Genomic DNA, 22,595 nt, shown 5'->3' with positions numbered 1-22,595 from the left:
AGCCTGCATTGGAAGCAAGCCCCTTGAGGGCAAATTGCATCCCCCAGTCACAGACTCCTCAGCCAGCGGGTGGCCAAAGGCAGCGATCTGTAGGAGGAGAGCGTAGATGGAACGTGGACTTGTGGGTTTACAGCGACGTGTGTCCACAAGGACTCTTGCAGAGCAGGACTGACTTGGGGGCAGGGAGAGGAGTCACAGACTGGGTCAGCTTGGCCTGCTCTGCCATGTTCGGCGCAGAACTTCAAAGACTCCGAAAATTCTACTTTAGAACCTGGGCTTTCAGGTCGTTATGAAGATAACTTGTCGAGATAAGAGGATAGAACATATTTTTCCTAAGTGTGCTAACTTGGTTTATAAACCTTTAAAAAGTAGATATATGGTATGAGGGTTTCCATTTATACTTTTACTCAGGCCCCTTAGCCTGTCCACAGGTTTTGAATGGGGAGTTGTCTGATCTCAGCACTTTTTAGGGGTCCTTCTACTTGGGGTTTCAAAGTCCTGCTGCTGCTGTCTCTACCATCAACCCCCACGTCTCCCAACCGGCTACCTAAGGGCCCTACAGTAGAAGCTTCTTGGCCTCCATGGAGCCTCACCTCGTCCTCCTCCCCCATCAGCTCCCTCCCACACAGTGGGTTCCATGTGCCACTATTTCAGTCACTTCCTGGTCCCTCTGTCTTTGCACATTACCTCTTCCCAGGCTTGGCTGAACCCTCACTCATCTGGAACTTGCACCCGGGTAGCTGAACTCTGCTGAGGAATCTCCACAGTCAGCAGCCTCAACTGGGCTGAGGACTGCCCCCCAAAACCTACAGCTCAGTCTTCCAGTCTCTGTAATAATGATGGAATCCTTCTCTATTTTTCTCAGTCTCTGAAATCCTCCTCCACCCACTCTCAGTGGCTAACCTTGCTTCTTACTTCACAAAGAAGATAAACCCCATCCCTTTGGAGAACCCTCAACATCCTAGTTCCAAATCTGAAATCCTCCCAGCCCTCCTCCTGCACTCCTGTTACAATAGTACAGATAGAGGTGCCCTCCTCCCATGGGGGCGATCCCATCACACTTCTGTGGCTCTCCCCCTCCTACCCCCAGGTTTCAGTATCCTCACCTCCTCCTCTAGCCCTAAACACGCTCTAGTTTCTTCAATTAAAAAAAGAATTCTAATGTGGACTTTCCCTCCAGCTGCTACATTGCTGTCTCATCCCTCGCCTCTCCTTTACTCTTGAACCCACTTCAATTTGGCATCCACTGCCAACATTCCACTGAACTTGACCTCCCTGATGTTAGATCCCACGGTCCGCTTCTCGGTCTCCGTGTGATGCAATCTGCCTTTTGTAGATGCACAGTCAGAACTCTCTCCTCTCTCAAGATCGTTGACGTGCCACGCTCCTCTACGATTTCCCCTCTATGGCCTTTGCTGGCTCTTTCCCTTCACTCACCCTCCAAATGTTGAACATCCTCCGTGCTCACTACCAGACTTCTCTTCCCATGCTACCTCCCTAGGATCTCACTGACTCCTCTGGTCCCAGCCTGGACCTCTCTTCTGGACTCCAGCTTTGTATTTATCTAACTGCCAACTTGACATCTTCCTACACATGTCACCTGGGCAGCTCAAAGTCAACGAGATCACAATTTCACCGCACCTGCTCCCTAATCTGACTCTGATGATCCCCATTCCCGCCTCTTTTCACACTCACCACTCCAGCTTAGCCGCCTCCCAGAGCCTCAGGAAGCTGGGTTGGCAGAGTACCTTCCTGGGGTGTTAATCCACATGGGCACTGAAACATCGCTGGAATCGATCAGAAACATGAGGCCGGTTTACGCAGTTTTCCATTCCTGTCTCTGGTCACTGGCAAAATGTCAATTGGCCCTATTCCCAATCGGTACATATGTTAGATACCTTATTTAGAATCTGAATATGTGACAAGAAAAAATGATTGTTACTTATGATCCTCCACTGCCTGGTAATGGAGGATCTTTCAAAGCTGAATGTGGACAATATCTTCGTCCTTCGAGTCTTTGATACGCCTGAAGAAAGTGTTAAGCTGTGGTTGAAATATCAAACGAGGAGTCAGATGCTGGGACAGAGGTAAGTTGCTTCTCATAAGAAAGGGAGCAAGACGGGGGACAGGAGAGATTGAGCTGCAAGGGGTTGGGGGCGGGAGGCAGGAGCTGGGGAGGTTGAACACTAGAAAACAAGAACAGGGAAGGCCAAACTATTTGGCCAAGCTATTCAGGTATATTTCATATGCTGATATCTCCTAAATTAATTTTCTAGCTGAGACCTCTCTCCTGAGTTGTAGACTTAGAGCCATGTGATAAGGAGAACTAGCACTTATAAAGCCACTTGTACTATATTCTGGCAACTAAGCTAAGTGCTTTACCTATGTGAACTCATGTCTCAGAGGCATTGCAAATTCAACCAAAACGGTATTCCTCATCTACCTGCCATTTCCAGACCTCTCCATGCAGATAACAATACTAGTTTGCCTCTAGGATTCCTCTTCTCAGTACCTGGCAATCCTATCCACCCAACTCCTCGCATCCTCCCACATCATCATCTCTCTCTGCAAGCCTCCTAATGCTCTCCCAGGACCCAGTCTGGCCTCTCTGCCACCCGTTCTCCACCTACCTCCAGAGTGACAGTTCACTAAAGCAGATCTGATGCTGGCAGTGCATGGCTTCAAGCTTACCAGTGTTTCCCATTGCTTTTAGGATGAAGTCTAAATCCCTTTCTGTAGTCCTTTCCGTGCCTGGGCTGGCCCAGACTACTCCTGCAACTCCTCTCATGCTCATCTCATTTCCTTTGCTCACAATGCTCTGGCAGCTGAAACAAGGTTGAGAAGACCTGCTGGGGCGTCTTAAAAGGAGAAGCAAAGCCTGCAGAGGAATGGCCAGCCTGGGCCCTGGGGTTTGGCAGGCTCTGGGCTCAGCGTGAGGAGGAGGAGCCCCTGATCTTGGCTCAGTGAGTCTTTGCTCACTTCTGCATTATGGATCCTGATTAGTACCTGCCGGAGGGACGTCTAACAGCTCTGTGCTAAACTAGATCTTCTTTAGTCCACATTACTCATTCCTACTATGTGCCAGGAATGCCCTGGACTTAGCCTACCTACTAGATGCTACATACTGAGTGCTATAGACCATGTAACCTAGTCTACATTCTATCCATTATATAGGATATAATGAATACTATACCTATATTCTGTATACTTTATAAGATATAATAACAGTACACATTACAGTATATATACAATTGGTAATAAACAAAATGTATTAGATGGGTATTATATCTACTAGCAGTGTTTTGCCATAATAGGTATTTAGTAAGTATATGTTGAATGAGGGAACATAATAAAGGCCATATATGACAAACCCACAGCTAGTATCATACTCAGTGGTGAAAAGTTGAAAGCGTTTCCTCTAAGATCAGGAACAAGACAAGGATGCCCATTCTCACCACTTTTATTCAACACAGCAGTGGAAGTCCTAGCCACAGCAATCAGATAAGAAAAAGAAATAAAAGGAATCCAAATTGGAAAGGAAGAAGTAAAATTGTCACTGTTTGAAGATGGTATGATAATATATATAGAAAATCCTAAAGACCCCACCAAAAAAACTATTAGAACTAATAAATGAATTCAGTAAAGTTGCAGGATACAAAATTAATATACAGAAATCTGTTGTACTTCTATTCACTAAAAATGAACTTTCAGAAAGAGAAATAAGGAAAATAATCCCATTTACAATTGTATCAAAAAGAACAAAATACTTAGGAATGATTCTGATCAAAGAGGTAAAAGACTTGGAAAACTAGACATTGATGAAAGAAATTGAAGATGACACAAATAAATGGAAAGATATACTGCACTCATGGTTTGGAAGAATTAGTATTGTTAAAATGACCGTACTCTGCAAGGCAATCTACAGATTCAATGCAATCCCTATCAAAATACCAATGGCATTTTTCACAGAGCTAGAACAAATAATTCTAAAATTTGTATGTAAACACAAAAGACCCCAATAGCCAAAACAATCTTGAGAAAGAACAAAGCTGGAAGTATCATGCTCCCTGATTTCAAACTATACTACAAAGCTACAGTAATCAAAACCGTATGGTACTGACACAAAGCGACCCATAGATCAGTGGAACAGACTAGAGAGCCCAGAAGTAAACCCATGCTTATATGGTCAATTAATCTATGACAAAGAAGCCAGGAACAGAAAATGGGGGAAAGACAGTCTCTTCAATAAATAGTGTTGGGAAAACTGGACAGCTGGATGCAAAAGAATGAAACTGGACTACTTTCTCAAACCATATACAAAACTAAACTCGAAATGAATTAAAGACTTAAATGTAAGACCTGAAACCATAAAACTCCTAGAAGAAAACATAGGCAGTATGCTCTTTGACATTGGTCTTAGCAATATTTTTTTGGATCTGTCTCCTCAGCAAGGGAAAAAAAAGCAAAAATAAACAAATGGGACTACATAAAATTAAAAAGCTTTTGCACAGCAAAGGAAACTACCAACAAAATAAAAAGGCAATCTACTGAACAGGAGAAGACATTTGCAAACAATTCCAATATCCACGATATGCAGAGGACTCATACAACTTAACATCAAAAAAAATTGAAAAATTTAAAAATAGGCAGAGGATCTGAATAGACATTTTTCCAAAGAAGACAAACAGATGGCCAACAGGCATATGAAAAGATGTGCAACGTCACTAATCATCAGGGAAATGCAAATCAAACCCACAATGATACCACCTCATATCTGCCAGAATAGCTATCATCAGAAAGACAACAAATAACAAGTGTTGGTGAGGATGTGGAGAAAAGGGAACCCTCAGGAACTGTTGGTGGGAATGTAAGTTGGTATAGCCACTATGGAAAACAGTATGGAGTTTCCTCAAAAAATTAAAAGTAGAACTACTATATAATCCAGCAATTTTACTTCTGGGTATTTACCAGAAGAAAACAAAACTACTCATTTGAAAAGATATATGCACCCCAGTGTTTGTTGCAGCATTATTTACAATACCCAAGATATGGAAGCAATGTAAGTGTCCATCAACAGATAAATGGATAAAGAAGATGTGGTATATAGACAATGGAATATTACTCAGCCATTAAAAAAGAAATGAAACCTTGCCATTTGCAACAACCTGGATGGATCTAGAGAGTATTGTGGTAAGTGAAATAAGTCAGAGAAAGACAAATACTGTATGATATCACTTACATGTGGAATCTAAAAAACAAACCAAACAAACAAGCTGAAAACAGACTCATAGGTACAGAGAACAAAAGAATGGTTGCTAGAGGGGAGGAAGGTGGGAAGGTGGGTGAGATAGGTGAAGGGGATTAAGAGGTACAAACTTTCAGTTATATAATAAATAAGCCACGAGGATGTAATATACAGAATAAGGAATATGGTCAATAATATTTTAATAACTTTACGGGGACAGATGTTACTAGAATTATCATGGTGATCATTTCATAATGGATACTAATGTCAAATACTATGTAGTACACCTGAAACTAACGCAGTATTGTACATCAAATATATTTCAATTAAAAGTGTATATATAATCTTGAATGAATGAAAACAATACTTACTCAACACTATGGCATTCTGACAGAGCCTCGTCATTGAGGATTTATTCTTTCAACCCTTCTTTCTTAGCTGTCTCTTTAAGGCAGTTTCCTTCTTTTACCACGTGTCCTGCCTCCTTTGGGACAGGCAAATTCTTTGGCTTACCCAAGTCTGAGCTCTAAGTGTGCGCACATGGAGCACGCAGAGCTGAGTGTGCACCTGGAATATCAAGGCCCTCAGTGGGTTTGGAGGGAAGCCTGCCACACCTTCCAGCCCCATCCAGAGAGAGTGTTCCGGCTGCCCTGCGATTCCTGAGAACAAAGTTCGAAATCACAGAACTGGAAAGGGTGTTAGTGACAGAGAGTCCAGCCCAGCTCTCTCAGAAATTATAGGCCCTACTCTCTGCTCCTCAGACCAACTAGGACAGGCAGGGGGTCTGACTGCTCCTTAATTCTTCGTAGCAATAGTTTCTCCCCTGTTTCTGGGCTGTCACCAGCTCCACTGGTTTTGAACAAGTGGCCAGAAAGCTTGGGGTACCTTCCAAAGCCCCCAGGATGGATGAATGGAACAAAGGTGGAAGGAAGAAAGGGAGGGAGGGAGGGAGGTTGGGAGAGACGGATAAATAAAGGGGTAACCCTAGCCGGCGAGGCTGAACCCCTCGCGGAATCCACCCACTCCCATACCGCCCTCCTCCTGTTCTCAGGCCGCCTCTCTTGCGTCCCACGTCCGGCTGGGGCGCACCGAGGGAGCATGCGGGGAAGCGTTTGACTTGGCACGGGATTGGGGGTAGGGCAGCAAGGGCTTTGAGGGACGCAATGCCGCCGCCGCCGCTGTCGCCGCCGCCTCTTCCTCGCCGGCCGGGGCTGCGCCGCCGGGGCTGAGCCGCCCTAGAACCGCGAACCGAGCGGCCGCTGGGCGCGCCAGCAGCGCAGGAGGATGGGCTGCGGCGGGAGCCGGGCGGATGCCATCGAGCCCCGCTACTACGAGAGCTGGACTCGCGAGACGGAGTCCACATGGCTCACGTACACCGACTCGGACGCGTCGCCCAGCAACGCCACCCCGGACAGCGGCCCCGAGGCGGGCGGCCTGCACGCAGGTGAGTGCGCCTGGCTCCCGCAGACCCCCAGCGCTGGGAGGCTGGGGACGGGAGGGGGAAGCGGGAGGGACGCGGGGCGCTGGGGCAGCCCAGTGCCCCAGAGAATTCTGTGCGGAATGGTGTTGGTGGTGTTGGGGCCGGGGGAGGAGCGGGGAGGCGGGAAACAGCACCTGTCTGCTGACAGACTGACCGACCCAGGCCCAGGGAGCAGCGCCAACCAGAGACCCCTACAAAAGGCTGAGCTAATCCCCTGGGCCTCGCGGAAACCCCGCACCTCTTGGCCTCCGCCCGTGCCTGCTCATTGGCCGGGGCCGGGTTGGGTGGGAGGACAGCCCGCGCGGCTCGCACACCTATCCCGCCGCCCACCCAGGCTTCTCGCCCGCTTGGACTCGCCTCCGCTGGATTTTGGCCCGTTTCCTCCTCTGGCCGCCTGGGCACTCTCTCCCTTGATTTATAGACTGGTCCAGATTACCTGGGTGGTTTCTTCCTCGTGGCTTCCCCCTTTTCTCCCGTGTCTCGAGTTTTGAAAACCAGAATCCCAGTTCAGGGCAAAATAAACAACGGCCGCCCCATCACTAGTTCTGCACTTCAGCTTACTTTTCAGGCAGTTGTTTCATAGCAAGGACTTCCTCTCTACCCCACGGTGCCTCGATGCTTTATATGAGGCAGGGCATGAAAGCGGATTACGACTATAAATTAAATACTCTTACCATTCTGGCAGAAATCTGATAGAAGGATATGCGAAGAACTTTCTGGACCTGTCACAAATCACATTTTGTTTTTTCTTTTAAAGCAGACAGTAATAATTGTAACGTAGAGATGAAAACAGACTGTTGCCACAGACTGACCTTTAATCATAAACTTGTTAGTGACGTTAAACGGAAAGAAACTCACTGCTTATTACATGGATGTTGTCAGAAGCCAGATCAATATTTGTATAAGAATGTTTTAACTATTTCCCTTTATGTTGCTGGCATTTTTAAATATTGAAATCTAAAATAGAAAATGAGGTTAATTTGAAGAATAGCATATATTATAAGGAGGAGGAGAGAAATCTCAACTACTCCTAACACATCAGTAGTCCTAAATTCCTGCCTCCTAAATAAGAGCTGTCACTTTAATCCTGAGACTCTGTCTCCATCTTTTAGGACCAAGCTGGGTCCTTTTTCACATGAACTTTGTGATTTTTTTTTTTAAGCGAGAACCGTCAGTGAAAATTGTGCAAGGCATAATACTTCATTTGTCTCTAATTTTTCTGACTCACAGTAGCAATCATAATGGTTATTTTGTATTGCTGATGCTTTCAGTGGGCTTTCAAATGGTGTTGGCTGAATTCAGTGTCAGAATGAGGATAAGACATGAGCCTTCAAAATAGACCTGGTAAATGTTAGATGGAACAACATTTCCTGAGGAGGTATGGTACCTCTCAGGAGACACTCAGAAAGACCAGAGCTGCACTCCAAGGAAATAAGGTTAAAAACATCTAATGTGGAAAAGAACAAAGTACAGCTTCAGGGAATGGTTGCCTTGGTGACTGGAAGTATATAGTGTGTGTGTGTACATGTGTATGAGTGTGAGAGAGTTATTATGGGATGACTAAATATGTACATATTTATTTGTTTCCAATGCTTATTCATTTATTACTCTGCCATCCTGAGTCATGTCCCATCATGCATCATGAGATCTGGCTCCCGCAACAGGTGGGGTCCGGGACAAGCATGCTCATTCGTGGTACCCTACCAAACATGGGACAGCCCTGCCAGGCAAGTGGTCCTGAAGACCTGAGTCATTCACAGGAAGGGCTCGGCTCCAGTCTCAGAACAGCGCCCTGAAATTGGCAAGACACTTAGATGGGCAGGATCATTTCAATTCCCTAGAAATTTCCATCAGCCTCAGAGGAGAGGAACATTTCTGAAGATCAAGATGGACTCAAGCTGTCCCTGGAAATCCATTGGCATTCCCTTTAGAGCCTTTAGAAAAAATGTCTTCTTGATTCTTGTGGATTTTCCAGACTAGCAATTTGTCATCTTTGGTCAGAGTGGGTCATTGGAGAAAGTGACCGTTCTCCTGGGTTTCAGCCACCCTGCGAGATTAGCCAGAATCCTTTATTTTTTTCTTCCCTCCTGCTCCCCCAGCCTCACCCACCTGCTGCCAGTGCACCACCTGTGAATTCAGTTCCAGTCTTCTGGGGGGCACCCACTGGCCCGCAGTGACTGTGTGGTGATGAGAAGCCAGAATGCCACTTTTTCCTGTTTCCATCAACTCTTTTCTGATGGGGGGACAAAAGGAAAAGCTGGATTTAGGGGAATTCAGGTTGTAAAATCATCACTAAGGCCTTCATGACTAGAACTCTAGAGCTGGAGAGGCTCTCTGAAGGTCATCTGTTGAAGGCAGATGGGATTCAGTTAAGTTGCCCAGTCTGCACTGCACAGCCTCCCAGTCCTTTCACAGTTCTTACCCCCAGCTCCCTCAGTCCTCAAGAGTCCTTTCTTTCTGGGCCCCTGGTCACTCTCCTTTAGTAGCACATTGAAGCCACTTTTCTTCTAGCCCTCCCAACCTCAGGAGCTCTGAGGGCAGGGAGTGGACTAATGCATCTTTATATCTTGTGCTTAGCCAGTTACACTGTGGAGCCCCCAGCTGGGATTTTCTTGAATGCGTAGGCTCTCCGTTTAACCCTCCCCTCCCCTGTCAGCGCTTCCTAGATTCCCTCCCCCTTTGCTCTGCCTTGCATCCCTTGCTGCCGATGTTTTCCCACTTGAATGAGTTTAACCTAGATTCCTCCAAGTGTCTTTCTGAGCCCACAGCTTTTCTTTAACAAGTGCCCCCAGCTTTGCCCTACCCCATTGAAACCCCTGGCCCAGCTCAAAGATGCCATTTCTTCTGTAGCGCCACCACCCCTCAACCTCAACTCCACACCCATATCTACCAAAAAGCCCTATTTAAGCACATCTGCTTGTAAACCTCATTTCTATTTCTCTTAGTCCAGTCCAGATTGAGGTCACGTCACATGACAGGTGTTCAGTATTTGTTGAATGAATTCTGCATTTCACCGCAGGAAGGAGGCATGTTTTTCTGCCAGTTCCACGAAGGAGAGAGTTTCTTTCCTTCTTCTCCTTACTTACAGGATCCTTACATGATCCTGAGCCTTTGATCTCTGTGTTTGGGGATCACCTCCACTTGCCAGCAGAATTCGATTTTTAGATTTAGCTATTATGTAGGCTGGAATTAAAGACCTAACTGAAGCCGCAGTATCTGATATGCATGGCTTCTCTGTGTCATCGAAGCCTGTCTCTCTGTCACAGGAGGAAATTAAATTGGTCTGGTGTGATTTAGTTCTCATAACATCAGTTTACTGGATTGATTTTTACCTCTGTGGTCTGATGGAGGTCTCCTATGGAGAAAGGGGGTCTCTGAGGTTGCTCTACCCCAGCCTAGCTCAGCCATTCCATACGTGAATAACTTCCTAGCTTCACCTCAATTTAATCACGAGTCCCTTAAATTACATCCTTAAAGATCCCCTTTTCTTTCTTTTTTTTTTAAACCTAGTATAGGACATAGACGATTTTAGATAGTCTATAGATTTTTTCTTTTTGGCTTCATTGCGTTGGGTCTTCGTTGATGCGCGCGGGCTTTCCCTAGTTGCAAGCGGGGGCTACTCTTCGTTGTGGTGCGTGGGCTTCTCCTTGCGGTGACTTCTTTTGTTGTGGAGCACGGGCTCTAGGTGCGTGGGCTTCAGTAGTTGTGGCACGTGGGCTCAGTAGTTGTGGCATACAGGCTTAGTTGCTCCATGGCATGTGGGATCTTCCCGGACCAGGGATCAAACCTGTGTCCCCTGCATTGGCAGGTCCCTCCCCTTTTCTACTGTTAGTATTTTTCTAATGTCTCTAGAGAATAAAACATTTCAAATTTCTCTAAAATGCTTCTATTTTATAGTTTTAAATTGCTATAATAAGTGCTTTAGTGAATGCAAGATGGAAGATTGCAAAATTAGACTCACAGCAAAATGATTTATCTAAATCAATTGAAATATGTCAGGTGAAATGAAGAGCACTTAGTATTACCATTAGCTAACATTTATTGATATCTTACCAAGGGCCAGGCACTATACTTAGTGGCACTTTATGTAAATCATCTCTCTTAATCCTCACGAGGGGGGATGAGGTAGAACTATTGCTATCCTTCTTTTGCAAGTGAGGGAATGAGGCTTAGAGTGTGCAGTAACTTTTCCCGATCCAAGACTCGAATCCAGCTTTTTCTGAATCCAAAGCCCGCACTCCTAAATCCTGCCCTCCTGATGAATGGGGGGATCAACTATAGAATTCTTGATTTGACAGTGGATGGAACTCAAAGTCTAGTGTGGTCTCTTGGCAGTCTAGTCTGGTCTCAGCACAGTTTTCTTCTGCAGCATCTCTGAGGAAGGGATATCTCTTCCCTAGGGATGGAGGTCTACCCATACCTTTGTGGAGCAGTTTCACTTGCAAGAAACTCTTCCTGCTGCCTTGTAATTTCCACCTGGTCTCACATAGATCGTTCCTTCAACATTTGAAGATTGCTGTTGTATTTTCTCTCACTGTTGGTCCGCCAGGCCAAACACGTGCAATTCCTTCAGTCATTTCTCAGACTTCTGTGGGACTGACCATATTTCTACAAATTCACCATTTGGTTTGTCAAAGTCCCTCTTGATACAAGGGACCTATGCTGCTGACGTCAGCTGAAGAGCAGAAGGAAATATGAGGTCTGTTATGATGTGGACGCTGACCCTTTCCCGATGCAGGTAAAACCAGGTTAGGATTTGTTTGTTTTCCTGCTGTTGTTGTTGCCACGTTACCTTGATGACTCACATGAAGCTTGCAATTAGTTAAAACCCTTGGATCTTTCTTTCTAGTCACATTTAAGTTCTATGACATCAGTGACATTGTCTGGTTTTCACTCTACATACCCAGCACCTGGAACAGTGTCTAGAATATAGGTGACACTCAATAAATGTTTGTGGAATGAGTGAATTTTTTTCCCTAATGAATCCTACATTTGTACTATTGATTTCCATATCCCAAATTTGGGATTTTTACAATTCTTCTTGTTAAAACTAATCGTGTTGGTTTCAGTTTCATGTTTAAACTTACTGACCTTGACTCATTTGGGTAGTGCCATGAAGACAATAGTCTAGGTCTTCGTTGCCCTCTGTTGGAAGTCTAAAGATAAAGGACATTTATTTGCTCGTTTGTTTATTCAATATACCGCTGGCACAAAGATGAGTGAGATATGTTCCTCGACCTGAAGAACTTAATAGTACAGGGGACACAGGTGGACACACTTCAGGTCAGCATGATGCACACTGGAACAGCATGAAGGAAGGGTGCTGGGGGAGTGCAGAGGACTGAGTAGTTCATTTTGCCTGGGGAGGGGCCAGTGTGTACAGACCCCTGCAGGAGGCTTCCCTGCAGAAGGAAGCAGGACTGCTCCTGCAGACTTGCACAGCCGGTTACCCTGATTCCCTCCTTGAGTGAGGGCACCTATGCAGAACCCACCAGGGGCTTCCTGGTGGATAAGCCTCCCTGCTTCCCCCAGCTCTCTCTATATACCTGTTACCACTTGGTTATATTTTCAAACAATTTTTTAAATTGAAGTATAGTTAATTTATTAATTTACAATGTTGTGTTAGTTTTAAGTGTACAGCAAAGTGATTTTATATATATATAATTTTTCAGATTCTTTTCCATTATAGGTTATGACAAGATATTCTAGCAATTACTAAGGTCTTCCCCCGTGGGAATGACTTGCTCCGTTAGTTAGGTAAGGTGTCTTTCCACTGGCCATTGTAGTCCTGTGCCTAACGCTGGGCCTGGCTATAGTAGGACCTCAAGCAATCTCTCTTGAATGAATACATCTCCTAAAACTTCTGTGTCCATTTCGTTCTTCGTGCAGTGCCCAGAGTTAATGTTTTCTTTCCTCAAAAGTTCCATCTGCTCGTCCTTTTCAGGTTCTTGTCTACCTGATGGGTTGTATAGTAAGAAAACATCCCCACCTCTCTACACCCCCTTTGCCAAACACAAGCCCCTTTGTTATAAGGGTGGTTTTGCAAAAATCACTTCAAGAAACAGGTGGCAGCAAACCCGGGCAGTTCATCAACATCTAGGAAGTCTCACCTCTCATGGCCCTGGTCTCTTGAGTAGTCACCCATCCTGCCCCAGGCTCTCCAGGTGCTTTGTCCAGCCCAGTGAGAGCAGGGGTCATACTGCACTGCCGGGCTTGTTCCCGTCTGTGTCTCGGGGTAGCCTGTGAGCTCTGCCAGGTTGCGGACTGCGTGATTGGCATTTGCATGCCTGGTACCTACCACATGTATGTTGAATGACTGTAAAAGTACCTAGGTGGATGAATGATCCAGCTAGGCAAGTGAGTTTTGTCTGTCTGTCTTGTACCGTCTTTCCTGAGTCCTATCTTAGATGATTTTGTCTTGGACATTAGTCCAGTGAACCGTGTCTTCATTGGACACTAGATAAAGCTATTCTGGCTCTGATCAGAAATGAATTTAAGGCTCCAGGCTTGGGCCCCAATGCGAGGAAGAGAGTCCCCTCTCAATCAGCAGGGAGTCTTTTCGTGCACTCAGCAGTTCCCCAACCCCTGGAGGTCCTGCCTTCACCCTGGGATCTGTGCACCTGTGACCCTCAGCCCCTTCCCACAGATAAGACCATTCTGTCCTTGAGTGAAGCTGGGAGTCTGAGACTGTTGTTCCTTACCCATGGTGTCTGGGCTTTCATCCCAGGAGCCCTTCTGTGTCAGGCCCATGGCCTCTAGCCCCTCTCAGAAGACTATTTGACCCTGCTAGGACTCTTACAGAGGCTCTCTGGCTGGTCCCAATGCCACCTTTGCTTCCATCTGTAGAGGGGACTGGGTGGGTGAACCCTGAGCCACATTGTGGTCCAGCCCCTTCCAGCTCAGCCACCAGCAGAGTTCACTTCCTCACGTGCTGCCCTCCCACTCTGCCCCCCGCCCAACTGCCTCCTTCTCTCCGGAGATAAAGCTCTTTCAGAATGTTGCTGTGGGCTAAACTGTGTCCCACCAAGTGTATATGTCGAAGTCCTAACCTCCAGAATGTGACATTTTTTGGTTTTTGTTTTTATTTTATTTTTATTGAATTCAATTTACAATGTTGTATTAGTTTCTGGTATATAGCAAAATGATTCAGCTATACATATATATGCATATTATTTTTCATATTCTTTTCCATTGTGGTTTATTACAAGATATTGAATATAGTTCCCTGTGCTATACAGTAGGACCTTGTTGTTTATTTTATATATAGTAGTTTGTATCTGCTAATCTCAAACTCCTAATTTATCCTTCCCTCACCCTCTTTCCCCTTTGGTAACCATAAGTTTCTTTTCTATGTCTATGAGTCTGTTTCAGTTTTGTAAATAAATTCATCTGTGTCACATTTTAGATTCCACATATAAGTGATATCATATGGTATTTGCCTTTCTCCTTCTGACTTACTTCACTTAGTATGATAATCTCTAGGTTCATCCATGTTGCTGCAAGTGGCATTATTTCATTCTTTTTTACGGCTGAGTAGTATTCCATTGTATATATGTGCCATACCTTCTCTCTTTATTCGTCTGTTGATGGACATTTAGCTTGTTTCCATGTCTTGGCTATTGTAAATAGTGCTGCTATGAACATGGGGGCGCATGTATCTTTTCAAATTAGAGTTTTCTTTGAATATATGCCCAGGAGTGAGATTGCTGGATCATATGGCAACTCTATTTTTAGTTTTCTAAGGAACCTCCATACTGTTCTCCATAGCGGCTGCACCAATTTACATTCCCACCAACAGTGCAAGAGGGTTCCCTTTTCTCCATAACCTCTCCAGCGTTTGTTATTTGTAGACTTTTTAATGATGGCCATTCTGATGGGTGTGAGGTGGTAGGTACATCACTGGTGGTTTTGATTTGCATTTCTCTAATAATTAGTGATGATGAGCACCTTTGAGCACCTTTTCACATGTCTATTGGCCATCTGTACGTCTTCTTTGGAGAAATGTCCATTTAGGTCTTTTGCCCATTTTTTTTTATTGGGTTGTTTGCTTTTTTGTTATTGAGTTGTATGAGCTCTTTGTATATTTTGGAAATTATGCCCTTGCCGGTCTCATTGTTTGCAAATATTTTTTCCCAGTCCATAGGTTGTTTTTTCATTTTGTTTATGCAAAACCTTTCATTTTATGTAAGCAAAAGCTTATAAGTTTGATAAGGACCATTTGTTTATTTTTGTTTTTATTTCTATTGCCTTGGGAGACTGACCTAAGAAAGCACTGGTATGATTTATGTCAGAGAACGTTTTGCCTATGTTCTTTTCTAGAATGTGACGTTTTTTGGAGATAGGGTACTTACAGAGGTAATCAAGTTAAAATGAGGTAATTACAGTGGGCTCTAATCTAATGTGACTGGTGTCCATATGAAAAGGGAAATGTGAACACACAGACAGACACTCAGGGACAATGCCATGTGAAGATGAACGCAGAGATTGAATGGCCAAGGAAGGCCAAAGATGGCCAGCCAAGCAGCAGAAGCTACAGGAGAGGCATGAAACAGATTCTCCCTCACAGCCCTCAGAAGGAACCAACCCCACCAGCACCTTGATCTCAGACTTCTAGCCTCCGGAACCGTGAGACGATACATTTCTGTTAAGCCGACTGGTTTGTGGTACTTTGTTACGGCAGCTACAGAAGACTAATAAACATGTATTTATGAGCACAGACACTGAACATTTGGAAATAATAAGAGAGAGGATTTCTGTGGTCACTACCTCACACTTCCTTCAGAGATTGGGTCTCTTTCCTTGTCATTTATATTCAAATAGCATTTATTGAGCATCTACTATAGGTGAGAATTTTTCTCTTGGGATGTTAGCTTACATAACTCTCTAAAATAACCTCAGAAATCATTGCTATCACCATCTACCAGATGAGGAAACGAGGTTCAGTGAGATTAAGAGATTGAGCGGTTTAAACACAACACTGTAAATCAACTACGATAAAATTAAAAAAATAACAATACTAGTAATAAAAGAGATTGAGCGGGGTCACCCATCCAGGAAGTGGAAGCACCCAGCTCAGACTCCAGTTCTCTAGTTTCTAAATGCAGGGCAGTACTAACAACTAAGCACAAATTTAGGGCCCTCCTCCACCCCATCTGGTTTGGCTTTTTTGAAAACATGAGCCACTTGGAGTGGGAGCCTCCTGCCAGCATTCTCAAGGATGAGGACAGGAGTCTTTGGAGAGACACGTGCAGCTTTGTGACACCAATGACACCCCCTGCCTGTGCTGAGTGTCCCCAAGTAGGGCTGCCGGGGCTGCTCAGAAAATCACCTGCATCCCACTCAACCTGATGGGCTTGTTAAAGATGGAATAGTCTTTGGGCAGAATAAGATTTTTTTTCTGGTTTCAAACGAAATGGGTGCTCCTCAAGAAAATCTAGAAAGTGCAGAGAAGCACACAGAAGGAAATAACGCCTCTGTAACATTTAGGTTTTGTCCTTAAGGTCCTGCATCTAGGTGTATACGGTGCACATTGTATCTTCTGTAGGGTTTATGTTTAAAGTTCGAGGGGGCATGGGAAAAATATCCCTCAGATTGCTTGGAAGCTCAAAGGCCAAGAAAAACAACTTTTTTGTTTCTTTGTGTTGAGGAAAATATTTAGAGGTCGTGGCAGCCAAAGTCTAGTTTGAATGGGGGAAGAGCAGGGGCCAAAGACCCTGGATCAGCGAAGGGATTTTTCTCCCTGTTTTCTTTCAGCACTAAGCAAACGTAGTTGAATTCAGGTAAGTTATGTACTAGGCTAATGTGTAGTGTGAGTCCATTGTGTGTAACCCCTCCACCTCCCCCTTTCACCTCCCTTCCATCCCCCACAACTGGCTCGGGCTGAGGTTGCTGTTTTATATTCTGCCTAGCTGTTTGCTGGGGTTTAGAGTTGCTTTATGGGTGTAGAAACATGGGGTGTGTGTGTGTGTGCGTGTGTACGTGTACCAGCTCTCTGTCTGAGTCACAAATGCCCATGAGGTCGTGCAGGTTGGCTGCCCAGCGTTGGGGTTGCTACAACCCCATACACTGTAGCTCATACACAGACAGAATAGATACGGAGTGTCTGCTTACATCTTGCCATGTGGCTTCTGTGTAATGAAGCAAAGCCAGAAGCCTGAGTAGATTTTCCTTAATCTAGCTCTATCTGCTTTACAAATAGTGCCAGTTTTTCCTAGATTCCAGGATTAGGTTGTCCATTAGTCCTTACTTTGGGTAATGTTGTGAGTCTTGGTTTTTTTCTGTCTTCATAGGCATTTTAATGGGCATTTGGGCAAGGCTGAGTCAGCGGCTCCTAGCTAGATGCCCTTCAGCCTGGAAGTCCAACCCAGAGCCTCTAGGCCTTTTCCTCCAAGCCACTGCACCCACAGCTGTCAGACAGCCACACCTACGGGAGGGACCACTCAACCAGATCTGATCTCTGTTTACAATCTCCTTCTCATGTGACCATGTCCTAACTTTTCTCTTCTTCATCATCATCATCACCATCATCATCAACAACTTCCTTGTTATTTTGCTTGGAGATAGTATAGTTCAGTGGTTAAGGAATTAGACTTTAACAACAGACATTTACCAGCCGTGTGACCTTGAGCAAGTTTCTTAGCTTTTCTGGGTTTCAGTTTCCACACTGTAAGATGGGAGTCATCACAGAATTCATGTACTCACAAATATGAAGGGCATAGTTTCTTTCTTCTTTTTGTTTGTTTGTTTGTTTTTTGCGGTACGCGGGCCTCTCACTGTTGTGGCGTCCCCCGTTGAGGAGCACAGGCTCCGGACGTGCAGGCTCAGCAGCCATGGCTCACAGGCCCAGCCGCTCCGCGGCACATGGGATCTTCCCGGACCGGGGCACGAACCCACGTCCCCTGCATCGGCAGGCGGACTCTCAACCACTGTGCCACCAGGGAAGCCCTCTTTCTTCTTTTTATACAAAAGGATTTATTAAAAAACCAGTAAGACCCTACTATATCATGACACGATCACCCTGGGCTTTTAACACAAGACTTGCTCTACAATACTGGGGAGGGCAGGGCATAAAACACAAATTGATTCTGAAGCATAGCAATTAAGAAATAAAGCAATGAAAGCAAATTTATTTCAATGAGAACTCAGAATTAAACTCCAGAGGGACCCAACATCATACTTCCAGTTCGGGGACTTGATACAAAAAATTTAGTTTGAACTGCTATCAGCAGGTGGCAGGGGCCACCTTTAAGTGAATCTTCAATTTGGAAAATACTGCTTCACCACCTGTTGGGGCTAAGTTGCAAATGGAACAATTTAGTATGGTTTGCAGCTGTTTTGATGACCACCTCACCTGGATACTTTCCCATAACCACTGTGCTGGTCCCCACCTCTTGCGCGAGCTCTTACTGCAAATCCTCCTCTGGATCCCCACTGTTGCTGTCGCTGATGATGTTCCTTCGATATAGCTACTTATATCTCACATTTACTAAGACCATCATTGTGGTATTTCTTTTCCATTATCTTCTTCACTGGTTCCTCTTCCTTAAAGGTAATAAAGCAGAATAAGGGCATAGCGTTTCAGTGCTGCCCATCCTGGCACCCAGGATCCCCTGCCTCTTCAGTCTCGCCAATTGCGAACCCGGGGCCACCCCTCCTCTGTTTCTGAGTTGCTTGGCATTGCTGTTGAAAGCCGTGAGTGTTGGCCATTGCATCCAGTAGTGATTCATGCCTAGAACCTCAGTGTCCTTACCAGTTCTTGGCAGTTCTGTTAGTTCCTTATTAATGTGCTGTCTTAGTCCCCATGTAATGCTCCCGATATTATTCTGTTCTTGCCCTCTGAATGCTAAAACAATGGAAGACTTTCTGTGAATTCTCCCATCTCTTCCTCCAGTCACCTATTGTATATCCTTCTTGCCGCCTCAGCATTTTTAAACATCTTTAGCCATCTTCTCTCCTCAGATCTGCCTGTTTGGATTCTAGGCCCACTGACGAGGTTGTTCCTTGTTGTAACAATAGATGAGGCCATCACAGGTGGTTCCGTATTTTTTCTGCTCTTAACGAAAAGTCTGGAGATTGGTAGCCATGCTGCTCAAGGCCGCTATCAAGGACCCAGGCTCTTTGAGCTTATTGTTTTGCCATCCTTGTTGTGTGGATTTCATCCTCATAGTTGCAAGTCGCTGTGGCATCTTATTTTAGATAGGAAGAAGGGGGAAAGGTAGAAAGAAGCATTCCACCTAAGTTTTCTTTTTAATCTGTAAAACAGTAGCTTTCCCAGAATCCAGTAAACTTTGCTTGCATGTCACACTGGCCAGAACCGTGTTACACGGCTATCACAGGCCTCAAGAGCCTAGGAAATCAAGACTTTTAGCTGCGCTCATGACCCCCTAAAAGTAATGGGTCCTTTTGCAAAGAAAAAACGGGGAGAACCGATATTGGGTAGGCTGCAGGCAGGTGCATGTACCTTTCATCCAAAGACCATGTCAGAGGAGAGAAGAGTAGCAGGAGTCAGGGGAAAGGAGAAAAGGAAGTAGAGAGGGGAGAGGCGTAGGTCTGCCAGAAACCAAGACAACATAATTACTAGTGTTAAGATTTTGCTGTAATAATAATATATAATAATAATAATTGTGTGTTTTTAGCTTTCCCATGTGTCAAGTGAATTCATAAAGGTGAATATTTGCTGAAAAAGTTACATGTGCCAATATTGAACTAATCTCAGAAATACTGCAGTAATAGCCCAAACTGAAATCTTTTTAAATGGTCTTTCGACATCAGACTCTGTGCTGTGTACACACGACGCGTGGTGGACATTTCCTTGTTTTCCACTTCATTTTCTTGCAAAGTTAACGCCAGCCAGAAACTGATGTGCCAGCTGATCCTCTGTGGTACCTATTTCCAACTAGTGGGAGCATTTGTGCAGGTTTACTGTGCAGGGTCGCTCTGATGCCCGGGCTGGGGGCTTCTGCTGGAGAAGCAGCAGACAGCCAATTGTCTAATTTAAAGAGTTGACAGTATTTCCTGTGAAAGTTTTAAAAAAATCACCCTGCTATTGTCTCCAGGTCTGGTGGACTTTAGGGCACAGGGAAACCAAAAGGATTTGTAGAAAATAGCAGGGCTGTTTGGGAAACTGGTCGCCATAACAACAGGGCACAGCACAGCAGCAGTTACAAGGGAAGCGGCGATGGCCAGCACCCTTCACAGGAGGGACGATTCAGGTTTAAACACCTCCATAAACAACAGTTGTGTTTGACAACGAGGCGTCCATAAATTATTACGTCCAAGAGTCACTTTTCAAGGACTGTCTTCATAGCAGCCAGGTTCAGATTTGCTTGCTGGGGAGATAAGTGATGTGTGTGCCAACACTAAGGAGCATAGCCACTGCCTCGTGAGCGTGGCTTCTGTTAACTGAGTGCCCAGCACGTGCCAGGACTTGCTTATAAAGTATCTAATTCTGTTACCCCCATTTTACAGATTGGGGGAAGTCAGGGAGGTGAGGTACCTTGCCCAAGGGCTGCACATCAGGTTCTCTTGGGGAACCTAAAACAAAGCCTGTACCCCAAACCTGGGGCTTCAAATATGGTAGATGGGTGGGGCCAAAACTCCTGCATCTTTAACAGCTTCTTTAGGTCAACACTGAGAGGCATTCCCTCTGTCTGTGGTGGAGCCAAGATTCTGCATTTCTAACAAGCTCTCAGGTGATGCTTGGACTTCTCTTAGAGAAGGGAAGTCCTAGATCAGAGCCTGGCAAACCTTTTCTGTAAAGGCCCGGATAGTAAATATTTCAGGCTACATGGGCCACTGACCTCTGTTGCAACTACTCAACTTTGCTGTTTTTAGCACCAAAGCAGCCATAGGAAGAGATACATAAATGAGTTTCTTTGATTTCTTCAGTGATCTCTTGATTATTTAGTAGTGTATTGTTTAGCCTCCATGTGTTTGTATTTTTTACAGATCTTTTCCTGTAATTGATATCTAGTCTCATAGCATTGTGGTCGGAAAAGATACCTGATATGATTTAAAGTTTCTTAAATTTACCAGGGCTTGATTTGTGACCCAAGATATGATCTGTCCTGGAGAATGTTCCATGAGCACTTGAGAAGAAAGTGTATTCTGTTGTGTTTGGATGGGATGGCCTATAAATATCAATTAGTCCATCTTGTTTAATGTATCATTTAAAGCTTGTGTTTCCTTATTCATTTTCATTCTGATTGATGTGTCCATTGGTGAAAGTGGGGTGTTAAAGTCCCCTACTATTATTGTGCTACTGTCGATTTCCCCTTTCATGGCTGTTAGCATTTGCCTTATGTTTTGAGGTGCTCCTATGTTGGGTGCATAAATATTTACAAGTGTTACATCTTCTTCTTGGATTGATCCCTTGAACATTATGTAGTGTCCTTCTTTGTCTCTTGTAACAGTCTTTATTTTAAAGCCTATTTTGTCTGATATGAGTATTGCTACTCCAGCTTTCTTTTGATTTCCATTTGCATGGAATATCTTTTTCCATCCCCTCACTTTCAGTCTGTATGTGTCCCTAGGTCTGAAGTGGGTCTCTTGTAGACAGCATATATATGGGTCTTGTTTTTGTATCCATTCAGCCAGTCTATGTCTTTTGGTTGGAGCATTTAATCCATTTACATTTAAGGTAATTATCTCTATATATCTTCCTATTACCATTTTCTTAATTGTTTTGGATTTGTTTTTGAGGTCCTTTCTTCTCTTGTGTTTCCTGACTAGAGAAGTTCCTTTAGCATTTGTTGTAAAGCTGGTTTGGTGGTGCTGGATTCTCTTAACTTTTGCTTGTCTGTAAAGGTTTTAATTTCTCCGCTGAATCTGAATGAGATCCTTACTGGGTAAAGTAATCTTGGTTGTAGGTTCTTCCCTTTTATCACTTTAAATATGTCGCGCCACTCCCTTCTGGCTTGTAGAGTTTCTGGTGAAAGACCAGCTGTTAACCCTTTGGGGATTCCCTTGTATGTTATTTGTTGCTTTTCCCTTGCTGCTTTTGATATTTTTTCTTTGTTTTTAATTTTTGATAGTTTGATTAATATGTGTCTTAATGTGTTTCTCCTTGGATTTATCCTGTATGGGACTCTCTGCGCTTCCTGGACTTGATTGACTATTTCCTTTCCCATATTAGGGAAGTTTTCAACTATAATCTCTTCAAATATTTTCTCAGACCCTTTCTTTTTCTCTTCTTCTGGGATCCCTATAATTCGAATGTTGGTGTGTTTAATGTTGTCCCAGAGGTCTCTGAGACTGTCCTCAATTCTTTTCATTCTTTTCTCTTTATTCTGCTCTGCAGTAGTTATTTCCACTATTTTACCTTCCAGGTCACTTATCCATTCTTCTGCCTCAGTTATTCTGCTATTGATTCCCCCTAGAGAATTTTTAATTTCATTTATCGTGTTGTTCATCATTGTTTGTTTGCTCTTTAGTTCTTCTAGGTCCTTGTTAAACGTTTCTTGTATTTTCTCCATTCTGTTTCCAAGATTTTGGATCATCTTTGCTATCATTACTCTGAATTCTTTCAGGTGGACTGCCTGTTTCCTCTTCATTCGTTTGGTCTGGTGGGTTTTTACCTTGCTCCTTCATCTGCTGCATATCTCTCTATTTTCCCATTTTTCTTAACTTACTGTGTTTGGGGTCTCCTTTTCACAGGCTGCAGGTTTGTAGTTCCCTTTGTTTTTGGTGTCTGCTTGTGTAGGCTTCCTGGTGGAGGGGACTGGTGCCTGTGTTCTGGTGGGTGGGGCTGAATCTTGTCCTTCTAGTGGACAGGGCTGCGTCCGGTGGTGTGTTTTGGGGTGTCTGTGAACTTATTATGATTTTAGGCAGCCTCTCTGCTAACAGGTGGGGTTGTGTTCATGTCTTGCTAGT

General features: G+C 44.4%; 1 protein-coding gene across 1 annotated transcript in view; it reads left to right on the top strand.

Annotated features, from left to right (window-relative positions):
* The first annotated feature begins 6,529 nt into the window (after positions 1 to 6,529).
* BAALC (BAALC binder of MAP3K1 and KLF4) overlaps positions 6,530 to 22,595 on the top strand; it is an 89,330-nt gene continuing 73,264 nt past the window's right edge. Inside the window, exon 1 of the mRNA XM_024756596.1 lies at positions 6,530 to 6,689. Coding sequence (XP_024612364.1) covers positions 6,530 to 6,689 — 160 coding nt within the window. The remainder of the gene's footprint in view (positions 6,690 to 22,595) is intronic.

Source organism: Neophocaena asiaeorientalis, unplaced genomic scaffold (assembly GCF_003031525.2).
Source record: "Neophocaena asiaeorientalis asiaeorientalis breed wild unplaced genomic scaffold, Neophocaena_asiaeorientalis_V1.1 scaffold29, whole genome shotgun sequence".
Lineage (NCBI taxonomy): Eukaryota > Metazoa > Chordata > Mammalia > Artiodactyla > Phocoenidae > Neophocaena > Neophocaena asiaeorientalis.
This window is presented reverse-complemented; position numbering and strand designations above follow the sequence as displayed.